Here is a 23,377-nt window from a genome sequence, read left to right on the forward strand (position 1 = left end):
ACCATCCTTGATGCCTTCTTTTCTCCTGACACTGAATCAGACACAAAGACCTGTCAACTCTTCTTTCGTTGTCTCTCAAATTCCTTTTCCTTTCCATTTACACTACTTCCACTCTTACTTTGGGTTCTGACAAACAACCTTATGTGAGAAGTTCTCCAGTGCTTTCCCAGTTGGTCTCTCAGTCTCGTTCTCTCCCCTGTCACCCCCATCCCAGTCAATCTACATTAGGTTGCCAAGTTCATCTTCTCATTTCATTCTTTGTGAACATCACTTCCAAGCTAAAAAAAAAAAACTTTTTAGTGGTTCCCAGGGTCCAAGTATGACCTTTGATCTAGCCTACTCCAATAAACTACTAACCATTCTCCACTTTTACCTTCACCCCTCTACAATTCATTTTCCACATGTAAGCAAAATCTTTCAAAAGCACAAATCATTTCATGCCATTCTTCTGCTTTAAATAAGTCGATGGCAACACAACACATTTAAGGTAACATTTAAAACCCTTACCATGGCCTGCAAAAGCCCTGAATGATTTCGCTCCTCCCCAATTTTAGCTTTCACCATCCCCCCTTCTTGCTCTCTATACTCTAGCCCCGCCTGCCTCCTTCATGCACCCTGAAGCTCTTTTCTACCTTAGGGCCTTTGCACTTACTCTCCCCTCTACTGGAATGTACTTCCTCTGGATAGATCTTCACTTAACTGGCTCATTCTCAGCACTCAGGTCTCAGCTCAAATGTACTTATCCCCACAACTTACTTCTCACATCACCCTGTTTACTTCATTCCTGTTCTTACCACAATCTATAATTTTATTATTTGCTTATTTGGTTAATCATTTCCTGTATATCTCCATTTGAAAATAAGTTCTTTGAGGGCAGGAGCTTGCCTGTCTTGATAACATGATCCACAGTGTCTAGCAGTGCCTACTGCAAACTAAGTGCTCATTTCATACTTTTTTGGTTAAATGAATGTATGGTACAAATGTAATATAAAGTATGCATTCAAACATACGTTCAGTGGAGTCTGGAAATTAGCATACATAATGCCTAAATGGTGACAACAGGAATGAAGACACCCACTGAAGGTGGCCACAGACTATAACTACACTAAAAAGATAAACAACAAGGTCCTACTGTATAGCACAGGGAACTATATTCAGTATACTATGATAAATCATAATGGAAAAGAATATGAAAAAGAATGTATATATATGTGTATAATCACTCTGAATCACTCTGCTGTGCACCAGAAACTAACACAATGTTGTAATCAACTATACTTCAATAAAATAAAATTTCTTAAAAAGTTACATGAAACACCAAAAAAAAGAAAAAAAAGAGATAGTGACTCTTCATCAACATGGTGAGACTGATCTTTGTTAATCTTCTAGGTGAAAATAATAAAATGTTGTTTCACTTTGTCTACTACTGATTTCAAATAAAGCTGAAAATTTTTCAAAAAAAAAACCTCACATACACAAAAAAAGGGAAACCATGTTCATATGACTACTTTTTTTTTTTTTTTGCTGTACGCGGGCCTCTCACTGCTGTGGCCTCTCCCGTTGCGGAGCACAGGCTCCGGACACACAGGCTCCGCGGCCATGGCTCGCGGGCCCAGCCGCTCCGTGGCATGTGGGATCCTCCGGGATCGGGGCACAAACCCGTGTCCCCTGCATCGGCAGGCGGACTCTCAACCACTGCGCCACCAGGGAGGCCCCATATGACTACTTCTTGAAAGTCTTTTGATGTCTAAGAAGTAGGAATTACTTAGAAATAATAAACCAATATTTGTTACCTCCTTCCATAGCAGGCACATGTTAGCTAGAAATGAAATATTAAAGCAAAATGAAAGTATGGATATTTCAATACTTATTTTATATAATATGGAAATATTAGCATTAATACTGGTTATTTTATTTTTTTAAATTCAGAATTCATGTTTTAACAAGTAAAATTAAATGTTCAATACACCTCAAAAACATTAATAACATTTCAGAGCATCAAATAAAATATAAACTGATAAAAATATAACTGGGCATATACTATCATCCTAATAAAAATCAGCAGAAAAATAAAGTGAAATATTATCTAAAAATAAACCACATGAAGTAATAAAAATGGCAAGAATCCCAAAAAATTGAAAACGAAAAATGAATTTGATTTTTTCTGACAGCATAATTTTACAAATGCATTTACTAGCACTGCAAATGAGTTGTGAGCATATTTTTGTGCAAATTTTTCCAGCTGCTGAAAAATCTCTCTATATTAACTGGAGGCAACATAACGGTAATATAATTCCACATCTTCTGACTCCATCTTCAAATCGTTTGATCTCTTCTTTTAATTACTTCTTTATTTTTGCAGAAACTGCAATCTTATTATTGCTAATGAGCTTTTAGCTGTGTCAGAGAAAACATTTCCAATTTGTCATCTCTTAATTTCATCAGGGATATCTCAATCAATTTCAGTACTCTCAATTTTAAATTTTGCTTATTTGGAAAGTTTCTGAATTAGTTAGGATTATTTTTACAACAGAAGATTTGATTTGACAATTTTCTTTCTCCTTTTGAGATAATGGAAATACAGAAGAGAAGTTTTTTTAAAACACATGTAGCACCATTCAGTTTGAAATTAGAACATATAATTCCCTGGCTATGTCCCAAGGCATATATACATAAGGTTTTAAAAAATATCCCCAGGGCTTCCCTGGTGGCACAGTGGTTGAGAGTCCACCTGCCGATGCAGGGGACACAGGTTCATGCCCCGGTCCGGGAAGATCCCACATGCCGCGGAGCGGCTGGGCCCGTGAGCCATGGCCGATGAGCCTGTGCGTCCGGAGCCTGTGCTCCGCAGGGGGAGAGGCCACAACAGTGAGAGGCCCGTGTAACGCAAAAAAAAAAAAAAAAAAAAAAAATCCCCAAACCCCACAAAGATATATCTTCAAAAATACTTTAAAATATTACTAAATACAAGAACACCAGACTGCTGAGAACCAGTGTTGCAGTTATTAATGCTAGGTACCATACATTTAAATTTTAAATAAGCCTTATGTGGTCATAGCTATGTACTGGACAATGTGGCTCTAACATATAACAAATTTCTGTTTATGTGTATCTCTATTCTGTTCCCACAGTCTATGGGACATATATGTGTCAATACCACACTGTCTTAATTACTCTGGCTTTATAATAGTTTTTGGTATCTTGTATGGCAAGTCTCCCAAATTTATTCTTCAAAGTAACAATTATTTGCCATTCCCTATTCCACCTGAATGTTAGAATTATCAACAAATGTTATTTTGACATACATGCTAATAATTTTTCTTAAAGTCTAAAATTATCCAGAAATTTTATTCTGAGTCCACTATAACCACTACAGAACATTCCATTTCACGACTGTTGTCCAGAGTTTAATTTTACCTTAAAAAAAAAAAAACACCAAATTTTTAAAAGAATGGTTAACTAAATTATCAACATTTTATCAATCAGACCACTCTTTTTAAAAAAATCCCATGCCTGTAGATTCACTCTTCTGACTGAAGTTCATTCTTCAGTCCTTTAATGAGGATCCGTGAGTAGTAAACTCTTTCAGTCTTTGGAAATTTGGAAGTGACTTTGAGTTTATTTTTGAATGATAGTTCATGTGATTACAAGATTGTAGCTGACGGTTACTTTCCCTCAGCACTTTGAGGCTATCACTCCACTGCTTCCTGGCATCCATTATTGCTAGGAAACATCGCTTTAGTTTAATTGTTGCATAAGAAAAGACTTTTTTCTTTTTCTTTATTTGGTTTAACAACATTGTGAAAATCACTCTACTACCCAAAGCAATCTACACATTCAATGCAAACCCTATCAAACTACCACTGGCATTTTTCACAGAGCTAGAACAAAAAAATTTCACAATTTGTGTGGAAACACAAAAGACCCCGAATAGCCAAAGCAATCTTGAGAACAAAAAACGGAGCTGGAGGAATCAGGCTACCTGACTTCAGACTATACTACAAAGCTACAGTAATCAAGACAGTATGGTACTGGCACAAAAACAGAAAGATAGATCAATGGAACAGGATAGAAAGCCCAGAGTTAAACCCACGTACATATGGTCACCTTACCTTTGATAAAGGAGGCAGAAATGTACAGTGGAGAAAGGACAGCCTCTTCAATAAGTGGTGCTGGGAAAACTGGACAGGGACATGTAAAAGTATGAGATTAGAACACTCCCGAACACCATACACAAAAATAAGCTCAAAATGGATTAAAGACCTAAATGTAAGGCCAGACACTATCAAACTCTTAGTGGAAAACATAGGAAGAACACTCTATGACATAAATCACAGCAAGATCCTTTTTGACCCATCTCCTAGAGAAATGGAAACAAAAACAAAAATAAACAAATGGGACCTAATGAAACTTAAAAGCTTTTGCACAGCAAAGGAAAACATAAACAAGACCAAAAGACAACCCTCAGAATGGGAGAAAATATTTGCAAATGAAGTAACTGACAAAGGATTAATCTCCAAAATTTACAAGCAGCTCATGCAGCTCAATATCAAAAAAACAAACAACCCAATCCAAAAATGGGCAGAAGACCTAAATAGACATTTCTCCAAAGAAGATATACAGATTGCCAACAAACACATGAAATAATGCTCAACATCATTAATCATTAGAGAAATGCAAATCAAAACTACAAGGAGATATCATCTCACACTGGTCAGAGTGGCCATCATCAAAAAATCTAGAAACAATAAATGCTGGAGAGGGTGTGGAGAAAAGGGAACACTCTTGCACTGCTGGTGGGAATGTGAATTGGTACAGCCGCTATGGAGAACAGTATGGAGGTTCCTTAAAAAACTACAAATAGAACTACCATATGACCCAGCAATCCCACTACTGGGCATATATACCTTGAGAAAACCAGAATTCAAAAAGAGTCATGTACCAAAATGTTCATTGCAGCTCTATTTACAATAGCCAGGACATGGAAGCAACCTAAGTGTCCATCGACAGATGAATGGATAAAGAAGATGTGGCACATATATACAATGGAATATTACTCAGCCATAAAAAGAAACGAAACTGAGTTATTTGTAGTGAGGTGGATGGACCTAGAGTCTGTCATACAGAGTGAAGTAAGTCAGAAAGAGAAAGTCAAATACCGTATGCTAACACATATATATGGAATCTAAGGGAAAAAAGTCATGAAGAACCTAGGGGTAAGAAGGGAATAAAGACACAGACCACCTACTAGAGAATGGACTTGAGGATATGGGAGGGGGAAGGGTAAGCTGGGACAAAGTGAGAGAGTGGCATGGACATATATACACTACCAAACGTAAAATAAATAGCTAGTGGGAAGCAGCCGCATAGCACAGGGAGATCAGCTAGGTGGTTTGTGACCACCTAGAGGGGTGGGATAGGGAGGGTGGGAGGGAGATGCAAGAGGGAAGAGATATGGGAACATATGTATATGTATAACTGATTCACTTTGTTATAAAGCAGAAACTAACACACCATGGTAAAGCAATTATACTCCAATAAAGATATTAAAAACAAAAAAACTGCTTCTGCTGCTTCTCTGGCGCTACCTATCCCTCTTCACTGCTTTATTTTTTTTTTAAGCAACTGTTACCATCTGACTGGATATATTTTAATTTTTATAAAGTATTTTATTTACTGTCTCCATCCCCACCTTCCTCCAGTGGAATGTTACCTCCCGGAGGACAAGAATGTTGTTTTCTTTTGTTCCTCTTGCATCCCCAATGCTTAGAACAGTGCTTGGCCCTGGGAGGCACTCAGTGTACATTTCCTACAGGAATGCTGAATATGCAAACTCTTAAATCCTGATAAGGCTAAGTGATTTAGGACACTACAGTATCAAAAGGAAATACCATTTCCCTTCTGACACTGACAGAAACTGGAAATCTTTCTCTTCCATATAGTAACACAATCTGCTCTAAATAACATGCCCCAAACCTCTTAATTCCTTTTTATTTCAGTCTTTCCTACATCCTCTAAAATATTAACTTTCTGTCATCGAAAAATCTTTCATTTCCCTTCAACACTACTGTACATAATATTGCAAAGGCAAAGTGAACTCACTACAAAGGGTATCAAAATGCAAATAATGAAGAAAAGTCATGAAGCTCATTAACAACCAAATAAACCCAACTCTACTTCAAATCAACGTGCATCAGAGTGGTGAGGGCCCTAGTTCATGTTTAACTTTATTATCACTATACTCCTTAATGAGTAAACATTTTTCTCATTAAACTCCTTTTAAACTAAAAACAAGTTGGTACAGAACTCTTGCATTTAGCCATGAAAATTAAACCTGAGAGAAATCAGTTCAAGCTAGAAGTCAAATTAATAAGCAAATAAAAGTCTTAGGGAACATGTTTTGACAGGTAACAAGTAGAAGCACAGGAGTAAGGGAGATGACGTTCAAATCCCAGCTCACCCTTTACTAGCTGTCTGACCTCGGACAAGTAAATTCAGACTCTGTTCCTCAGTTTTCCTTACCTGTAAAATGGAAATGGTACTTCCTACGGTTGCTACAAGGATTAAATAAAGGTACTAGGTTTTAAAGCATCCAGCACAATGACATATAGTAAGCACTGAAGAGAGCTATTACTATAATTCCTACATCACTGATAATACAGCTCTTTAAGCTAGGAGCTCCTTGGTACCACCGTCATTTTTTAAAGAGTGAGAAGGGGGGTTACTATTCAATGGTATATTTTTTTTACCTCGTTATGTTCTGTAGCTAATTCTGAACACTGTGGACCGTTCTGAAGAATAAACGTGTTTTTCTCGAGGCAGAGTACTGTACTGGAAGACAATCTGCTTCCAGCATTGCATGTGAATAAGAGGCAATGCTGTCTTTTAACTCGGACACCCGGGATCGTGTGCCATCGGGACAGTCCACTCACCTCTCAGCAGCTTCTGTTTACGCCTAAGACTGCGGGCGCCTAGTAAACGGCCACGTACTACCTGTGCCAACGCCAAGACACAGCGCACCTTCTCGGGCCGGCCGCAGACTTCGGCTTGGACCTCCGACCTTGCGAAGCCACGCGAGCACGCCCGCCCCAGCCCCACCGCCGCGGCCGACCGCGCAGCCTTTACCCACAAAACCCCCAGAACACTCGCAGGCCCTCCCAGCTCTCGCGAGCGGCACAGACCCGCCAGGAAGCCACCCGTCGCACCACCACGGGTCTGGTTCCCTGCAGCCAGGCCCCGGGCCGATGCTTTCCAGTGCTTCGGGGCTGGCGGGAGAGGTGTCAGTGGCTTCCGTCCGGAGGCCACTCGCGGGCCGAGGCCCAGGTACCTTCGAGTCGGCCGAGCAGCGGTGACAGCGGCAGCACGTTCCCGACGGCGGCGGCGCCTGCGGCGGCGGGCGGAGGGGAAAGGCTGGCCACTGAGACGAGTCGGGGGCCCCAGCTGGCCAGAGCGGCCTCACTGCGCCGCGGCTGGTGCTCCCCCTGGAGGCGGGCATCCCGCACGGCGGCTCTGCCGGCTCTGAATCAAAAACTCAGTGATTCCGCTGTGAACTAGGCAAAGTACCAAAACTGCGACGGGGGAGAAGAGAAAGACAACAGAAAGAGGTTTCATCGATTTGAATCCAGGAGCATTTTGCATTTTTCACTTCTTTTTCTAAATAAACATACCACCACTAAGCTAAATGATGGCTTCATAGGCAAGGACAGTTTTACCAAGAGCTGTAGGCATCAATTAATAGTTGCTGGCCTAATTTAGGTAAGTCTTCTCTATAATCCAAATTGATGTATTAGTAATAGCAACTACCGACTGGCTGCTCTAATTCTAAAATATGACCCTGAGCTTTTTTCTAAAAGGGTTTGAATACTTACATCCCACTTTTTAGGATTCCCAGACGAAATGCAACATGTGTCCAGCCCGAACTAAAAAGGTGGCAGGTCGTGGGAAGTTCATTTACTGGAAACTTTTTTTTTTTCGGCTTACCAACAACTCCAGTTCTACAGCCAAGAAGACTTGCCCTGCACAGTGACCCTCCCTCCCCTGAATTCTAGCATACTCGCTCAGCCAAGCCACCCTCTGGGGGGTCTCAAGTCCTTCCATTCAATGGCTACTACTCAGTCTAACAGTTTGCTCCTGGAAATGTCATGTAAATGTTTAGGATTATTGTCAAATTTGAGAAAACCTCTATCACATCTCTTTCACATAAGAATAAGATGTCAGGGACTTCCCTGGTGGCACAGTGGTTAAGAATCCGCCTGCTAATTCAGGGGACACGGGTTCGAGCCCTGGTCCGCGAAGATCCCGCATGCCACAGAGCAACTAAGCCCATGTGCCACAACTACTGAGCCTGCGCTCTAGAGCCTGTGAGTCACAACTACTGAAGCCCGCGCACCACAACAAAGAGTAGCCCCTGCTCGCCGCAAATAGAGAAAGCCCACGCGCAGCAATGAAGACCCAACGCAGCCAAAAATTAATTAATTAATTAAAAGAAAAAGATTTCAGGCATTTCATATTTTCTTGTGCAGTGACTAATCATAAATATTAAATACTCTTTGAATTGATGACATTTATTAACCAATTTGTCATTGATGTCCTCCTTGAGGTTGTGTGTTAAGTTTGTTATATATTCATTGATGCCTGTAAATTGTGTCAAATCAGCAAAGAATTTCAGGCTTCTCCTAGTGTGTTCATACAGTTACCTCCTTTTCATTAATTGGTTTATCAAACAATCCAAGAGCCTGTTCATTACTTCTGTTCAAATGAATCTCTCCACCTTCATGAACTACTGCTTTTGTTTGATCTGAAAAAATGTAGAGACCGTTAAGTGTAAGCAGTGCTGCTTTCCTTCTGGAGGCTCTGAGAATCTGTTTCCTTGCCTTCTCTAGCTTCTAGAGGCCACCTACAATCCTTGGCTCATGGCCCCTTCCTCCATGTTCAAAATCAGCAGCTTAGCATCTTTTCAGCTCTCTGACCTCTGCGTCCAACCTTGCATCTTCTCTAACTTTGACCCACCTGCATCTTTATAAGGACCCTTGGATTATGTTAGGCACATCTGGATAATCCAGAACAGTCCCTCCATTTCAAGGTCTTTAATTTTAATCACATCTGCAAAGTCCTTTTTACCATGCAAGTTAACATAGTCACAGATTCTGGGGATTAGGACATGGACACCTTTAGGGGAATGTTATTCAGCCCACCGCAAGGGCCCTGAAGCTTAAACTCCATTTCCTTCAGGTAAATCTACCTTTTCTTCCTCATTACCAAAATCTGTTTGGTCCTGAGTTCTGATTGTGAGAGTTCCAACAGGGAGGAATACCTGTAATTATAAGTGGATAAGTGGGATAAGTGTTATGAAGTAGAAGAAGAGAGATGTTATATGAGGGCAAACTGTCCAGGACCTAATTTAGATGGAAGGGCAGCAATGCCTTTGAATAAGTGATATTTAACTGAGATACACAGGATGAGGAATTAATTATACAACAAACAGGGGGAGTGTTTCAGACAGAGGGGACAGCATGTGTGGCCTGGGAATACAGTGATGTCAGAAGGTCAGTGTGGCTGAATTGTGTCCCTGCCATCAAATCCTCAGCACCACCACAATGAGCGGCACATAGTTGGTACTCAAGATTATTAGCTTAGCAGTTCTTAGCCCTGGCAGCACATTACAGTCACTACAGGACTTTAAAAATACCAACACCCTAGCCGAGACCAAGTCAGAATTGTTTGGAAGTGTGGCCCAACATCCATAGTTTTTAAAGCTGCTCAGAGAATTCTAATGTGCAGTCAGCGTTAAGAGCCACTGTGTCAGATATAACCACAGGAGTAAAGAATGAAAGAATGACAGAAAATATTTGCTTGGGGTAGGATTTTCTCTAAGGAGGTTTTCTTCTGTTTAAAGAAAAGAAGGGTTTTGGCCATCTTGATTATACATTCCTATTCAGTCTTAGAAAACGCAAAAAAGTCTTTCAAAAACATTGTTAAAATAAATAAGTTACAAGGATATATTGTACAACACGGGAATGTAGCCAATGTTTGATAAATAACATTTGTAATATGAATGGAGTACAACCTTTAAAATTTGTGAATCACTGTGTTGTACATCTGTAACATATATCAACTATACCTCAAATTTTTAAAAAGAAAAAAAAACACTTTGTAATAGAACGCTTATCAGAAGAGACTCAGAGTGATCTAGCAACCACCCCAGTGTAACCAGTTGTCTCAGTAGAAAAGAGATGTGTTGGAATGGAGAGGTGTTTAAAAAACACACCGTATCTACAAAGGAAAGGGCATTTCTTGGTTTTGAGCTCTATTTCCAGAAGGCATTCCAGTTTTTGGTAGTACTAACGAATGACCATCAGAGGGAGACATGCTCCCAGAAAGCTTGGCTTCCCCCAGTCTCCAGTCTACACCAGGCTAACAAGTATCAGGTGTTTTTAACAACACTGAGCGCTCTCAAGGCATAACCATGGAGTGAGCAAGTCACAGGATTAGAGATAGGTAGCATATATTTATCTATGCCAGAGTTCGGTTCATTTCAGTTCTCCAACAGTTTAAACATTTAAACCACCAGAAAAAAAATGAATTACGTATGTGTGTCAGGTATTGTATTTGCAAAACTAAGGAAAATTTTCCTTCAGCAGACAGTACAATTGGAAATGAAGTATCAAGCAAATCTTTCGGAAAGAGATCTCTTGTCTTTTGTTAATTGCAAAGAAAACATCATAGGTCTCCTTGAATTTCTGGAGTTAAAATAACAGCTAGACCCCTCGGGAAGAAGGAACGAGCTCGGCTACTTGCTGAAAACCCAATTTGTTATTTTTCTTTGCATTTACCCACACATGGCAGAACCACACAGGGTTTCACATATACGTTAGATGAAATAATGTACGTGATGGGAATGTATATAGTGCCTAACCCTAGTTAACCTTTCTTTCCAAAAGTAAAGTAACTGATCGTTAGCAAGGGAATACCTTTTGCAAAGGTTTAAGCAAATGCATTGCTTTGCTTAATCAGCCTATCTTCATTGTAATCCCCAGACTGCATGTCACCTGCTTTAATTTTGACAAATGAAAAGGAAAAAGAGGAGATGAGGTAAGAAAAAGGGGAAAAAAGAACATCTGTGATACAGACAACCCGTAGTTAATTGCAAAAGACTAATATTTACATACATAATGGATATAAATTCAGTTACCTGTAAACATCTTAGGTTTAACCACTGTGGTACGTGTTCAGTCAATACATGAAAATAAACTCTGATGTACAATCTTCCTATTTTCTGCCTTAATGTGGTGCTATACAAGTGATGGGAGTGGAACTGCATTCCCTCTGAACATAAGGATGTGTACTTATTGGCCTAGTGCTTCTGGAAAGCATGAAGCTCCACCAGCTCTTGTGAAGCAAAATCCAGGAATCAACTCTACAATTAATTGATTTTTGAATAAAACTCGTCTCCAAGTTGTTGACTTTTGCAACATATATGTTTAATAACTGCCATTTCACTTGTCTTACTCATCATTTTTGTTCTGACCTTCCCTTGATTGGGACCCCGAAGTAGTAGATTTACATCATCTCTTCCTCTGCTCACTAGACCCCATTCCAAAGGATTGGAGCGCCTCAGAAATTCCACAGGGACCAGTTTCTAGTGAGAATAAGAGCACGCATGTGGACAGCAAAGCCAACTCAGACTTTTCAGCCTGCTGCTCCGAGCGCTTCCACGCCAGACAACTGCTGTACCACAGACCCCATCAAATATGTGCTCATGTGGACAGATGGAAAACCCATTAGGAAGTACAGCCAACTCTGTGTTCCCACACCCACATTTCCAGGAGAGGAACCACATTTGGTGCAAAGCAGTGCAAAACCACTAGGGTCAGTGCCTTTTTTTTTTTTTTTTTTTTTTGCGGTACGCGGGCCTCTCACTGTTGTGGCCTCTCCCGTCACGGAGCAGAGGCTCCGGACGCCCAGGCTCAGCGGCCATGGCTCACGAGCCCAGCCGCTCCGCGGTATGTGGGATCTTCCCGGACCGGGGTACAAACCCGCGTCCCCTGCATCGGCAGGCGGACTCGCAACCACTGCGCCACCAGGGAAGCCCAGGTCAGTGCCTTTAAATCAACTGAATGTCTAACCTCTTCTAAAATATTACACAAGCAAAGCCCATATGGTTAGCTAAAGACTACCCTACAAAATGTACATGTGCTGGGGCTACACCAAAGACCCAAGCCCACTATGTATTTTTTTCTATAGCTCTGTCTAATTTTTCTTATTTGGAAAATTGTTATACAAATGATTTGCTTATTAAGAACACTAACAGGGCTTCCCTGGTGGCGCAGTGGTTGAGAGTCCGCCTGCCGATGCAGGGGACGCAGGTTCGTGCCCTGGTCCGGGAAGATCCCACATGCCGTGGAGCGGCTGGGCCCGTGAGCCATGGCTGCTGAGCCTGCGCGTCCGGAGCCTGTGCTTTGCAATGGGAGAGGCCACAACAGTGAGAGGCCTGCGTAAAACAAAAAAAAAGTAATAAATAAATACTAACAAATATCTATTATAAAGCAACTTATAAGTACAATTATAGCTCAATAAAGTGGGGGGAAAGTACAATTAGAAGACTTAAAAGCCATCTTATAAGGGATTATTAGTTTGCCATACTTTTTCTAAGTTAACTCAGCACATCTTATTTTGGGGGTGTTATGAGCCAGCAAAATGTACGTAACTTTTTCTGGACTTTTTTTTCTGGGATCACTGATGGCAGGATTGAGAGCTTCCTCATGAAGGAGAGAATTGCTTTCTACTCCATCTCCTCCCTGAGTCCTCATGGGCCCCTTCTTGAGCCTGCCTGGTGGACCACTGCCCACACGCTGCAGGAGGAGGGATGACCAGAAAGCATCTGGAGAAGTAGCTGCCTCCACTGTGGAGTTTTCTTTCGTTCTGTATTTTAGGGTCATTTTGGCCATTATTTTCCCACTGAGGCTTGTAACCTATTTGGTTTTCTGCAAATTAAGATCCCATAGCTCTTCTTAAAATCACTCTGAGGGGGAACGTAAGGTAATTTCTAGTTTACATATTTCACATAAAATTTGCTTCCCGATTGTCCACGTGGGGACCTGTGCAAGCTGTAAGCTCACCACATACTGGTGGCTTTGGCAAGCACATCAGCTCTTCAAACAAAGCCCGCGTGTGCTTCCCTCCGTGGGACGCAAAGGGGCTCGGACCTCCGGGCCTACCTACAATTTAATCAGCTCTGTCCTTTTTTTCTCATAATTATTTTTGTGAAATTTTGAAACCCAAGTGTGTTTGCCCGCGGGCAGAGTGCTTATGACACTTATTTTAGGAGTTTGAACCTCAGTAGAAACAAATACATATGTCTACACGTGGAGAGAAGTGATGTTGGTGAATTTAGATGTAGCAGGAGAAAATCTGGCTGAGTGGGGACCATGAGGAGTGAATCTATAGATTAAACCATATGCTAATTTGCAAAGCCACGTCGCACCCCTTAGGAGTTACTTGAAGGAATTCAACAGTTGCCTACCTTTATAACTCATGCCCTGCATGATGTCTTCTCCCCTGCTGGATGGCTGTGCTGTTGGGAAGGTCCCGACCCAGCAACACCACCTGAAGAGTGAAGGCATCACCCCCAGCGGAGGCGGGGTCTCACTCTCCATCTTCTCTCGGAGCCTGCAGCAGGGCAGGACACTCTGACAGGTGGAGCTTAGGCTTTTTACTCAACGATGAAATGCTTTGATCCACAAGTGATTCAAACTCCCAACGCCGTCTAGAGAAAGATAGGCCCAGTAACCCCCAAAGGGGCTAACAGCCCCTTCTTCTCTTGCATAGCTGCTGAGGAATTTTATTTTCTGCTATCTCAGTTCCTTTATTCTTCATGTTATATACTGTGGAATGCACTTCATCACTTGTAGTTTTCTTCACTTGTATTATTCTGATATTGATGATAATCTCAATGTCTTGGAAAAAAACTATTAAATTCAACATTTCAATTTTTGCCATCTTCAAATGGGGATAAATCGCTCTATTATATTATAGGGATGTTGCAGTCGTGTACGCATATATACTGATCCCTCTTTCCTCTTATCTCCTAATCACTCCCTTAATCTCAAACTTTGCTAGCACAGTTGCTTATCCTTCCCTAAACACTGTACTCACTCTCCCATCAGTGTCTATCCTTTCCTTTTACATGTGTGCCCCCATCTCTGCCTCTACTTGTCTCTACTCTTTCTTCAAGGTCCCTCTTCCCCTCAGGCCTTCCTGACTCACCCCACCCACCAACTTCCTATGACACACAGGTCCACACTACACATTGGACACCTAATCCATGCTGTCTTGGATTACTCACAATTATGTATCAAGTTGCAACATATGAAATGGGTAACATTCAACTATTTTTGACCTACAAAACAGCAGTTACATATGGTTCGATCTAATATATGCATCTTCTCACCCCAAATACAAATTCTCTTTGCAATCCTAGGGTCTTCAATAGATCCTTATACAGTGTAGGCATTTGCTATTAAATAGACATAGACTTCGACTATTCTTAAACTGGCGAAATAGAGGATAAGCTTCTATTTTAATCTGAAAATGCATCCTAGCCCATTAATACACTCACCACAAGTGATCTGGGATGTTAATGATTCCCCTTGCAAAAATGTCCCACTACAGCCTAAAATATAAACATAAAACTTTACGGTGCTAGAAGTTATGGCTAGAGACATTGCTTTATAAATATTATAGGGCTTTAATAGATTCTACACTTCAAAAAATGATTCACAGAATTTTCATCAATAAATTCTATGTTCACTAGAATATATTTCATATTTATTATATAATTAGTTACACAACCCAGTTAGAAAAGAACATTATAATATCATACTTTACCTAATTACATTGATCCCTCTGTCCCTCTCCCTTACTGCAATCTTAGTTCTATATTTAATTCTATTAATTAGTGATGAACTGAAACTGGATAAGAAAAAGTCTAGAGAAAAAGTACACATAGTTTTAAAGCTAAGGTATCTGATATCAAGTGCAGGGGCCCATTGGTTTCCAAAATAAAAATATTCAAAATAGTGTCATGACTATTGAACTGAATTCAGTATTCTAAGAACAGAATACAACTACAACAGTGGAGAAACAGAGAACTGGGTAGCCTATTACTTTGAGTACATCCATATTGGGAGGCTCAGAATTATATAAAGAAACAAATCGGTATTTCATCAACTCCTTGCTCTGGTGATGGATTAGTGAAGTCCAGATTTCTTTTTCAATGATTCCATTTCTTAGAGCCACAGCTGATGAGTCATGTCCTCCGATCTTAACCCAAAATGCATTTTTAGTGTTTTATATTAAGCCTTTCATTCATGCAATATCAGAACATATAAAAGGCTTCATGAAGCCAGGTAAATATCTATTTTAGGGGAAAAAAAACCCCAACGAACTTTGTACTAATTGGTTCAGACTTGCCATTTGTCATATATAAGTCACTAAAAGCACACTATATAACTTCGTTTTGCATTTCCTTTTAATCTTGAGATGAGCAGAGTTCTGAAGTAGTAGTCTTGATGAATATGGTCCATCTTAATGTGAAAAAAATGGGAAGGAGTCACATTTCTTCCACTGGTGGTAGGAAGCCTACTTTCAACCCCCAAGCTCTCTCTTATGGTCAAGACAGCCTTTGAGAACATTTTAAAAAGTTAGACTTTCTCTTCAAAGACCTTCTTCCTTTATGGTCCCCAAACCACAGTCAACTTCAGCTGTCTTAATCTTGCTTTTTCTTGGCAGAAAACTAGAATAGTCTTTCTGTTACGAAGTAAACAGAGAGGTTAGAAATATATATGAGAGGAAATAATTTCCATAACAACAATAATGGTTAAAAAGCCAAAGTTTAAAATAATATAAAAAAGGCAACTAAAAGGTTGTATCTGTTAAGCACTGGTTGTTTTAAATGGCTTTATCGTGTAGAAGCTTTGTTTCTGAGGTAGGTATACATCTGTTAGTGCTGAGAATGCTTCCTATGGGTATGGAGAGGTACGCATGTCCAGAGCACCTTTCCAGGCACTGGGATCTCTCCAGGTAACACTTGAACTCTGCCTCTGTCTTTTTCCCCTCTCTTAAAGACATATGACTTTCAATTGTTAACTTCACCCAAAACCTTTAGTGCACATCCCACACAAAATTTTAAAAAGTATTATAGTTATTTTAAAATATTTTAAGAAGTTATGGTTGCTGCAAACCTTCAGTAAGTGAACAGTTGGCTTTCAGTGTTTATAAAATCTCTAAGACAGGGCCATGGAGAGTGGGCTTTGGCCCTGGTGAAATAAATGTGTGGCAGCTCACCAGGCAGAGCAGCTAATTTTTCTTTTTTCTCTGAGAGATTTGTCTTGATAGAGAGGCCCCATGGCAGAGTGGTTAAAGGAACAAATAAACTTTATTTGTTAAATAACAAATAAAGACTGCTTGGGTACGGAGACTAACTCCATCATTTACCAGCTGTGTGACCTTGGGACAGTTACTTAACCTTTCTGTGTTTTCAGTTCCCTTGGCTACAAACCAAGGATAATAATAATACTTGGGTTGCTGTGAAGATTAAATGAGTTATATGTGGAAAGCAACTATAACAGTGCCCATCTCAGGATAAGCTCTCTATAAAGGTTGGCTAAAATAAGTTGGAATTCAATATAATTGGACACCAGGCCCCCTTCCGACATGCTGGCCCGGCTCAGAGCATGAGGGAGGTTTGCCTGCTTTAGCATTGCTGCTCACCCATGCTGACTATTGTGTTGTCTGTTGTTCTAGGACAGTGGCTCTCAAACTCAAACATGCATCAGACTCAACTGGAGGGCTTGCTGGCCCCCAACCCCAGAGTTTCTGATCCAGTAAGTTGGGGGCCTGAGAATTTGAATTTCTAGTAAGTTCCCGAGGGATGCTGACCCTTCCAGTCTAGGGACCCCACTCTGAGAACCACTGTTTTAGGATAATAGTTCCAATCCTGGCTGTACTTTAGACCACGTGGGGAGCTTTAAAGAATTCTGCTGCCAGGCCCCTCAGATCAGTTAAATCAGAATCTTTGAGGGTGCAGCCCAGCCATCATTAGTTTTTCGAGCTCTCCAGGTGCTAATATGCAGCTAAGGTTGAGAACTACACCTCTATGCCATCACTATGCTGCCGAAATGGATGAATTTAAGTGACGGAGTGATTTTCCAGATAAAGAAGCTGAAGCTTGGTGCAGTGTTTCCCACTGGAGTTCTTGCTATAAATGCTGATATACTGAATCCATCTTTTGGGGTGAGGCCCAGGAATTTGTATTTCAGTAAGCACCCCAAGAGTCCCTTATACACATTTAGTTTTTTGATCTGCCTGAAGACACACAGCCAGTAATTGGTGGAGTTCTCACCTCCTGTCTCTGATGTAAGCAGCCAGAAATGCCGTTCTTATGTAGGAGAGACAGTTCTGCATTTAATCTGTTTTTAAAATTTTTCTCTGAGCTCATTCACTCAAGGAAGGACCTTATATATTTATAAATACTGTACTTATATACTATCTTTATATACACAGCAGACTCTGTGACAGGAGCTGGACCAATAATAAATCCCATTCAAATGCTACTTAGAGGCTACCTTTATTTTGTTCACCCACACTAGGATTTGAACCTCGAAAGGAAGAGTTAGTTAAGGGCACAGCTCTGGAATCAGACTGCCTGCTTCCTCCTACCACTGATAACTGTACAGCCTAGAGCAAGTCACCTAACTCTCTGTGCCCCAATTTCCTCAACTGACTTACAGGATCATGGTAAGGATAAATGCATTAATCCACAGAAAAGTGCTTCAAACAGTGCCTGGCAATGAGTGTCTATTAGTGCTTTCTATTATGATATTTATTGTTATTGCTATCTGCACAGCAGACCTAAATGCTTGAAAAAGTAGTTTATAAACTTAAAAGTTCCTTTATACAGAGTTCACCACAGAAAGTCGATGAAACTAAAATATACAAACTAGAAAGAGGAGTTTTAAAAAATGTATGGAGTGTAGAAGAAAATTACTAAAGAATTTTGTATGCTTCTTGGAAGTTTTCTATATATAAATTCAGGAAAGTATTTCTCCTCGCCCAACTGGGTACCACGGTAAAAAACACTATTTCTATGATAAGTGTCCAACCGGACCAGTGTGTATGGACGAGCTTCTGTGAAAGACAATTCTGTCTTAACCTTAAAAGTAGAATGACTGGTTACTTAAAGAGGAAAAACGGGCAGATTTATCAGAATTATAATATATCCATTACATAATTTTACTCACAGACCTGGCTTTGTTGACTGTGGTGTTTTTTACTTTTGCCTTGTTCTGGAACTTCAATCTGCTAAATAGATTAGTGAAATGTCAGTCAGCACAGCCGGAGAAGCGAGCACACAAATAATCTATTTAACCAGCACATTTCTCCTTCCACAATAATCTTCTTAATGGTCCCGAAGGCTGCCAGTCAGCAGGACACCTGCTCATCATCTGCACAGGCCCCCTTCGTTTGCAAGTATCTCAGCGTTGCAGAAATTGAGTCCCCCAAAGTGAAGTGAAGCTTAATGTTTAACATTGGTGGCTGCCTGTGGATTTTGTGACTTAACACAGCTTTTAAAAGGACTTCACACGAAATGAACTCCTAAATCCAGAAATAAGCCACAGAGCTCCAATCCATATGCTGAACCAAAGCCAGATGGGGCTTTGATTAATCAGAAGGCATCATTAATCAAGGGAAGAATCAAACCAAAGTTTAAAATACTTGAATATATCTCATGCACATAAGGTAAACTTAATATAACGGTCAGGGGCCCAGCAGAAAACAGATGGCCCACTCTTGGGGTAGCTGAGGGGAGTTTCTAAAAGGAACTGCCTAATGGAGGTGTGGGGAGGATTCAAGTGAATCAGTGACGGGGTGTGGGAGCCCTCAGAGGCTAGCAGTGAGGGGCTAGGGAGGGTGGGAGTAATTCTTACCGCTTCTAGGCCTGAAGGGGCGAGGGCAGCAGCTGGTACTGGAACCAGAGTGGCCGTAGCAGCAGGGAGGAGAGGTCGCCTACAGGAACTGTGGCCCTCAGTAGAGGGCCGGGCCAACCCCAGAGACCCAGCTGGGACAGAGTTGGAGAAATAAATACCCCAGTCTCCATTTTCTCCCACTCTCCAACCTCACTGGGTTTCCCCCTGGGTGACACCAGTTGGAGGCTGGAGGTCAGAGGGCAAGGTCACAGCACACAAAGGTCAGTCTCCTAGCCAGGGTTTAGGGGAAAGTGCTCTTAGACTCTCCTTATAGAAAAAGAAAAGAACTGCTATTAAACAACTATGCATCATGTGCGTATCTCAACGTATCACTCTATAATCCTGAATGTTTCTGTACTAATTGCCTTTCTCCTTCAACAAATAAACTTCTTAACACTGGATTCTCAGTTTCTAGCCACTGTATGGTAAACATAGGCATTGGTAAATGACAGAATGAGGGGGTGAATTAACTAAGTTGTTTACTATTGCTTATTATTCATGAGACTATAGAGTGGGACATTACAAAATAAGTGGGATAAATAACATGACACTGCAAAAGAACATTATCTTTTAACTTAATTTTGCCATAAAATACATTGCTTTGAAGGCTATGTAGGACTTCCTTTAGGTTAATATTCTCAACAGAGATAGTTATATAGTTGAAGCCTATATCAATAGTTTAAAAAAATCATTATTAGGTCTTGGTAAATGAGAAATTAATGTTCTGATATCTTATGTGTTTCATTATTATTATTTTATGGTATTACATTATAGTTTGTAAGTAGTCTTGTGCGACGAAATACAGAAGTTGGGAGAAACCTCCCAGAATTTTTCTCTCTCCTAGTCTCCTTCCCCTCCCCCTCCCCATGTAGAAATGAAATAAAATAGAACCCATTACAAATGTTAAGCAACTTCTGAAATAATCAGTTTCCTTGACTTATTTCAATAGGCTTTATATATTTTATATACTGGGGTAATAAAGTTGGGGGAAAAAGGTAATCCTTTTTCATAATGCAGTATCCCTGCACTCTCTCTCTCATCAACAGAATTTCTGTTAATAATATAACCCTTCATTCCTGCACAGTAACTTCCCCCTGGCTCTCTAAAACTTTGTCCTCCTGCTGTGCTCAGACCATTCTTGTGATGACTGTAATGTCAGTACATTTTCTGTTTTCTGAACTGGACCAGCTATGCAAAGGCTACCATTCTTGGGACATCAGACAGCACTCCCTTGGTGTTTCCCCTTCTCATCACATAGCAGAAGCACACTTCAAAGCACTCATCTCTGAACCCAGCGGCCTTTTACATAGTCTGATCTTGCCCCAAATGAAAGAGGAGTGGAGAGAGAAATATTTATGGCAATGGTAGTTGGGGAGGGGATGGGAGGTATGAGGCAAGCTGGAATCAGAATGCTACCTGTTCTTTGCCATTTTTCGGAAAACCAATTTAGACATTCAGACCCACAGAAGACGGTGGAGCAGAAAGGTCTCTGGTGACATCATGGAGTCACCATCCCAGCCCCAGACTGCCTACTTCTTGGCTTCTTTTAGATGAGAGAGAAACAAACTTTTATTTTGTCCAAGACACTTATTTTGTCTTGTTTTGTTTTTTGTTACAGGATGCCAAATCTATTCCTAACTAATAGACTTTATTTTCAAATAAAATAATCTTTTAATTCTGTTCTAGTTACAAGTAGCAAATATTAAAAAAAAAACAATTTAGCTTTTTGTGTAGGAGCATAGCTCTAAGAAGAATGTTACACTTCTTTTTCCCTTTCTGGTTTTCAATTAATACTGTCTGAAGAATTTAACATGTTTTTAGTTGGGTGTTTACATTTTTCTTTAGTGCATTTGTTTGACTTCAAATTTTAATGATCAAATTTTAATGATCTCTTCATAAATGTTTCAAGTCTTACCTTTGAAAGCATTGCTTAAAGCTAACTAAGCTAATTAACTTTCTTAGCACTAAATTTCTTCTTTCACTCCTTCCTTCTTACCAGGATAAAACAGTACTATTTAATCTCCCTAGGGACCATCTGCTTTATTTATGGGGCTCATTTGGTTACAGTTTTCTTAATTTCTCTTTCCCTCCCCAGATTCTTCACAATTATCAAAATCTTAGAATTTATTCTGCCTTGCAAATTAGAGACCTCTGTATCTTAGTCCATACAAGCCTTCTATAAGCGACAGGTGTCAGTTCAGACGTTATGTGCTTACCTAGAAAATGAGTGAATGTCACAGTCAAACATTTATACGGCTACTTTAAGCTCCATAAAATGACTTGTTCTCATCAATTGTGCTTTGTGAGGAGGTCTAGAACTTAGTCGAAGTTCAAACAGCTGATCTGTCTGTTCTATTTCCCTTCCAGGGTCTCATTCTACCCAGGGGTTTGTACATGAAATTCCAGACTAAAATGTGGACTATTCCTACAACATTCTCTTGAAATGTGGACTATTCCTACAACATCCAATTTTCAAGAGGAAGGGTCTTAACTTTTCTTTCTAAGAACCAAAATAAGGGAAGAAATAAAAAGTTCATGGAATAAAACTTGAATATTTGGATAAAACAGTACAAGTTTTATTGACTACCATGCTGATTTTGCTGTCAGCCACTGGGATAACTATAGATTTTAATTTGCGTGCAAATCTAAGGAATGTGGTAGCATGCTTGTTTTTCTTTAAAACTTTAAATAGACTACTACCTTCTCCTATTATAGAGCAAACTCTTTTGCTATTCACTGTACGAGTATTTCCTGCAACAAATAGCTTACACTTTACTGAACCACATTTGAGAGTAGTTCTCCCTTTTAATGGGGCTACTTTAATTACTTTTCTCTCTCTGTCTCTCTGTATCTGTCTCTCTCTCTCCCTACATATATATACACACACATATGTATAATGACATGATATATTTATGTTTATACATATTTATCATATGTATATGTAAATATGTAAATTGGAGCCTAAGAGGGTCCATCCTGCCTAGGAGGTTAGATTTTATTACTCTTTTAAAAAGAGAATCCTTGGGACTTCCCTCGTGGCGCAGTGGTTAAGAATCTGCCTGCCAGTGCAGGGGACTCAGGTTCAATCCCTGGTCCAGGAAGATCGCACACACCGTGGAGCAACTAAGCCCGTGTGCCACAACTACTGAGCCTGTGCTCTAGAGCCCACAAGCCACAACTACTGAGCCCACGCACCACAACTACTGAAGGCTGTGCGCTCTAGGGCCTGCATACCACAACTACTGAGCCAGTGTGCTGCAACTACTGAAGCTCGCGTGTCTACAGCCTGTGCTCTGCAACAAGAAAAGCCACCACAATGAGAAGCCCATGCACCACAATGAAGAGTAGCCCCCACTAGCCGCAACTAGAGAAAGCCCATGAGCAACAACGAAGACCCAACACAGCCAAAAAAAGAAAAAAAAAAGACACGTTCTTAATTAAAAAATAAAAAACCATCCTTGATTCTTTCATCGCTTTGAATTGTTACTTTCTAGTACATTTTGAAGTGTTTGAACACCAAGGGGCAGTGAATTTTATCTTCCCTGGGAAAATATTTTCAGTTCTATAAGAAAGAGAAATAAGGATAAAATGCAAGTTTTTTCTTAGAAAAAAGCTGCTAAGTCAAGTAAAGATCAATGTTAAACTAATGGTATTATCCACCTTTTTTTTTTTTTTTTTTTTTTTTTTTTTTGCGGTACGCGGGCCTCTCACTGTTGTGGCCTCTCCCGTTGTGGAGCACAGGCTCCAGATGCGCAGGCTCAGCAGCCATGGCTCACGGGCCCAGCCGCTCAGCAGCATGTGGGATCTTCCCGGACCGGGGCATGAACCCGTGTCCCCTGCATCGGCAGGCGGACTCTCAACCACTGCGCCACCAGGGAAGCCCTGGCACAAGCTTTTTAATGATGGTGACAAGGCAAGTAGAAAGTTTAAAATCTCAGGAACTCTCTTTATAGCACCAACACTTTCAGTGAGTAATTAGGCCTTTATTGAAGAGATGAAGACTAGAAAAACAAAGTAAATTTTACATTGAGGAAAAATTATAGCCTTGAGAGCTTCTTTTACTCAATGGCTTCTCCAAACCGCTAAAGGCATTTTAATTTGGCACAGTGGAAGTATTAAGGGGCTGTGAGTTCTTTCTAGAGACAAAACTGCAGAGCTTATGTAAGCTCATCGCTGCTGTGTTACAGACCTCTTAAGATCCTGTCTTTATGATGTTGCTTTTGTGGTAAATCTGGAGTCTTCCGTTTGGGGGAAGGCAGAAATACAAGGATACAGAGCAGAGGATTAGAGAGTTCTCAGCAATCCAAGGACGACTTCTCCTTGGAAAAAAATGGCTTGCATTCTGAAGACTG

General features: G+C 40.5%; 2 protein-coding genes across 12 annotated transcripts in view; both read right to left on the minus strand.

The window, feature by feature from the left end:
* The window catches only part of ANKRD46 (ankyrin repeat domain 46), a 36,938-nt gene extending 29,522 nt beyond the window's left edge, over positions 1-7,416 (minus strand). For 2 of the 11 annotated variants that reach the window (XM_060115959.1, XM_060115953.1), the window contains exons 1-2: positions 7,328-7,416; positions 4,113-4,181 (exon numbers count right to left, since the gene is read on the minus strand). The gene's annotated coding sequence lies outside the window, so the exon portion shown is untranslated. The other 9 variants (XM_060115960.1, XM_060115956.1, XM_060115962.1 and 6 more) reach the window with 6 other exon arrangements.
* An 8,298-nt stretch (positions 7,417-15,714) lies between these two features.
* Positions 15,715-23,377, minus strand: part of SNX31 (sorting nexin 31) — a 64,011-nt gene continuing 56,348 nt past the window's right edge. The window contains exons 13-14 of the mRNA XM_060116373.1: positions 18,304-18,360; positions 15,715-15,807 (exon numbers count right to left, since the gene is read on the minus strand). Coding sequence (XP_059972356.1) covers positions 15,715-15,807; positions 18,304-18,360 — 150 coding nt within the window. The remainder of the gene's footprint in view (positions 15,808-18,303; positions 18,361-23,377) is intronic.

Source organism: Mesoplodon densirostris, chromosome 13 (assembly GCF_025265405.1).
Source record: "Mesoplodon densirostris isolate mMesDen1 chromosome 13, mMesDen1 primary haplotype, whole genome shotgun sequence".
NCBI lineage: Eukaryota > Metazoa > Chordata > Mammalia > Artiodactyla > Ziphiidae > Mesoplodon > Mesoplodon densirostris.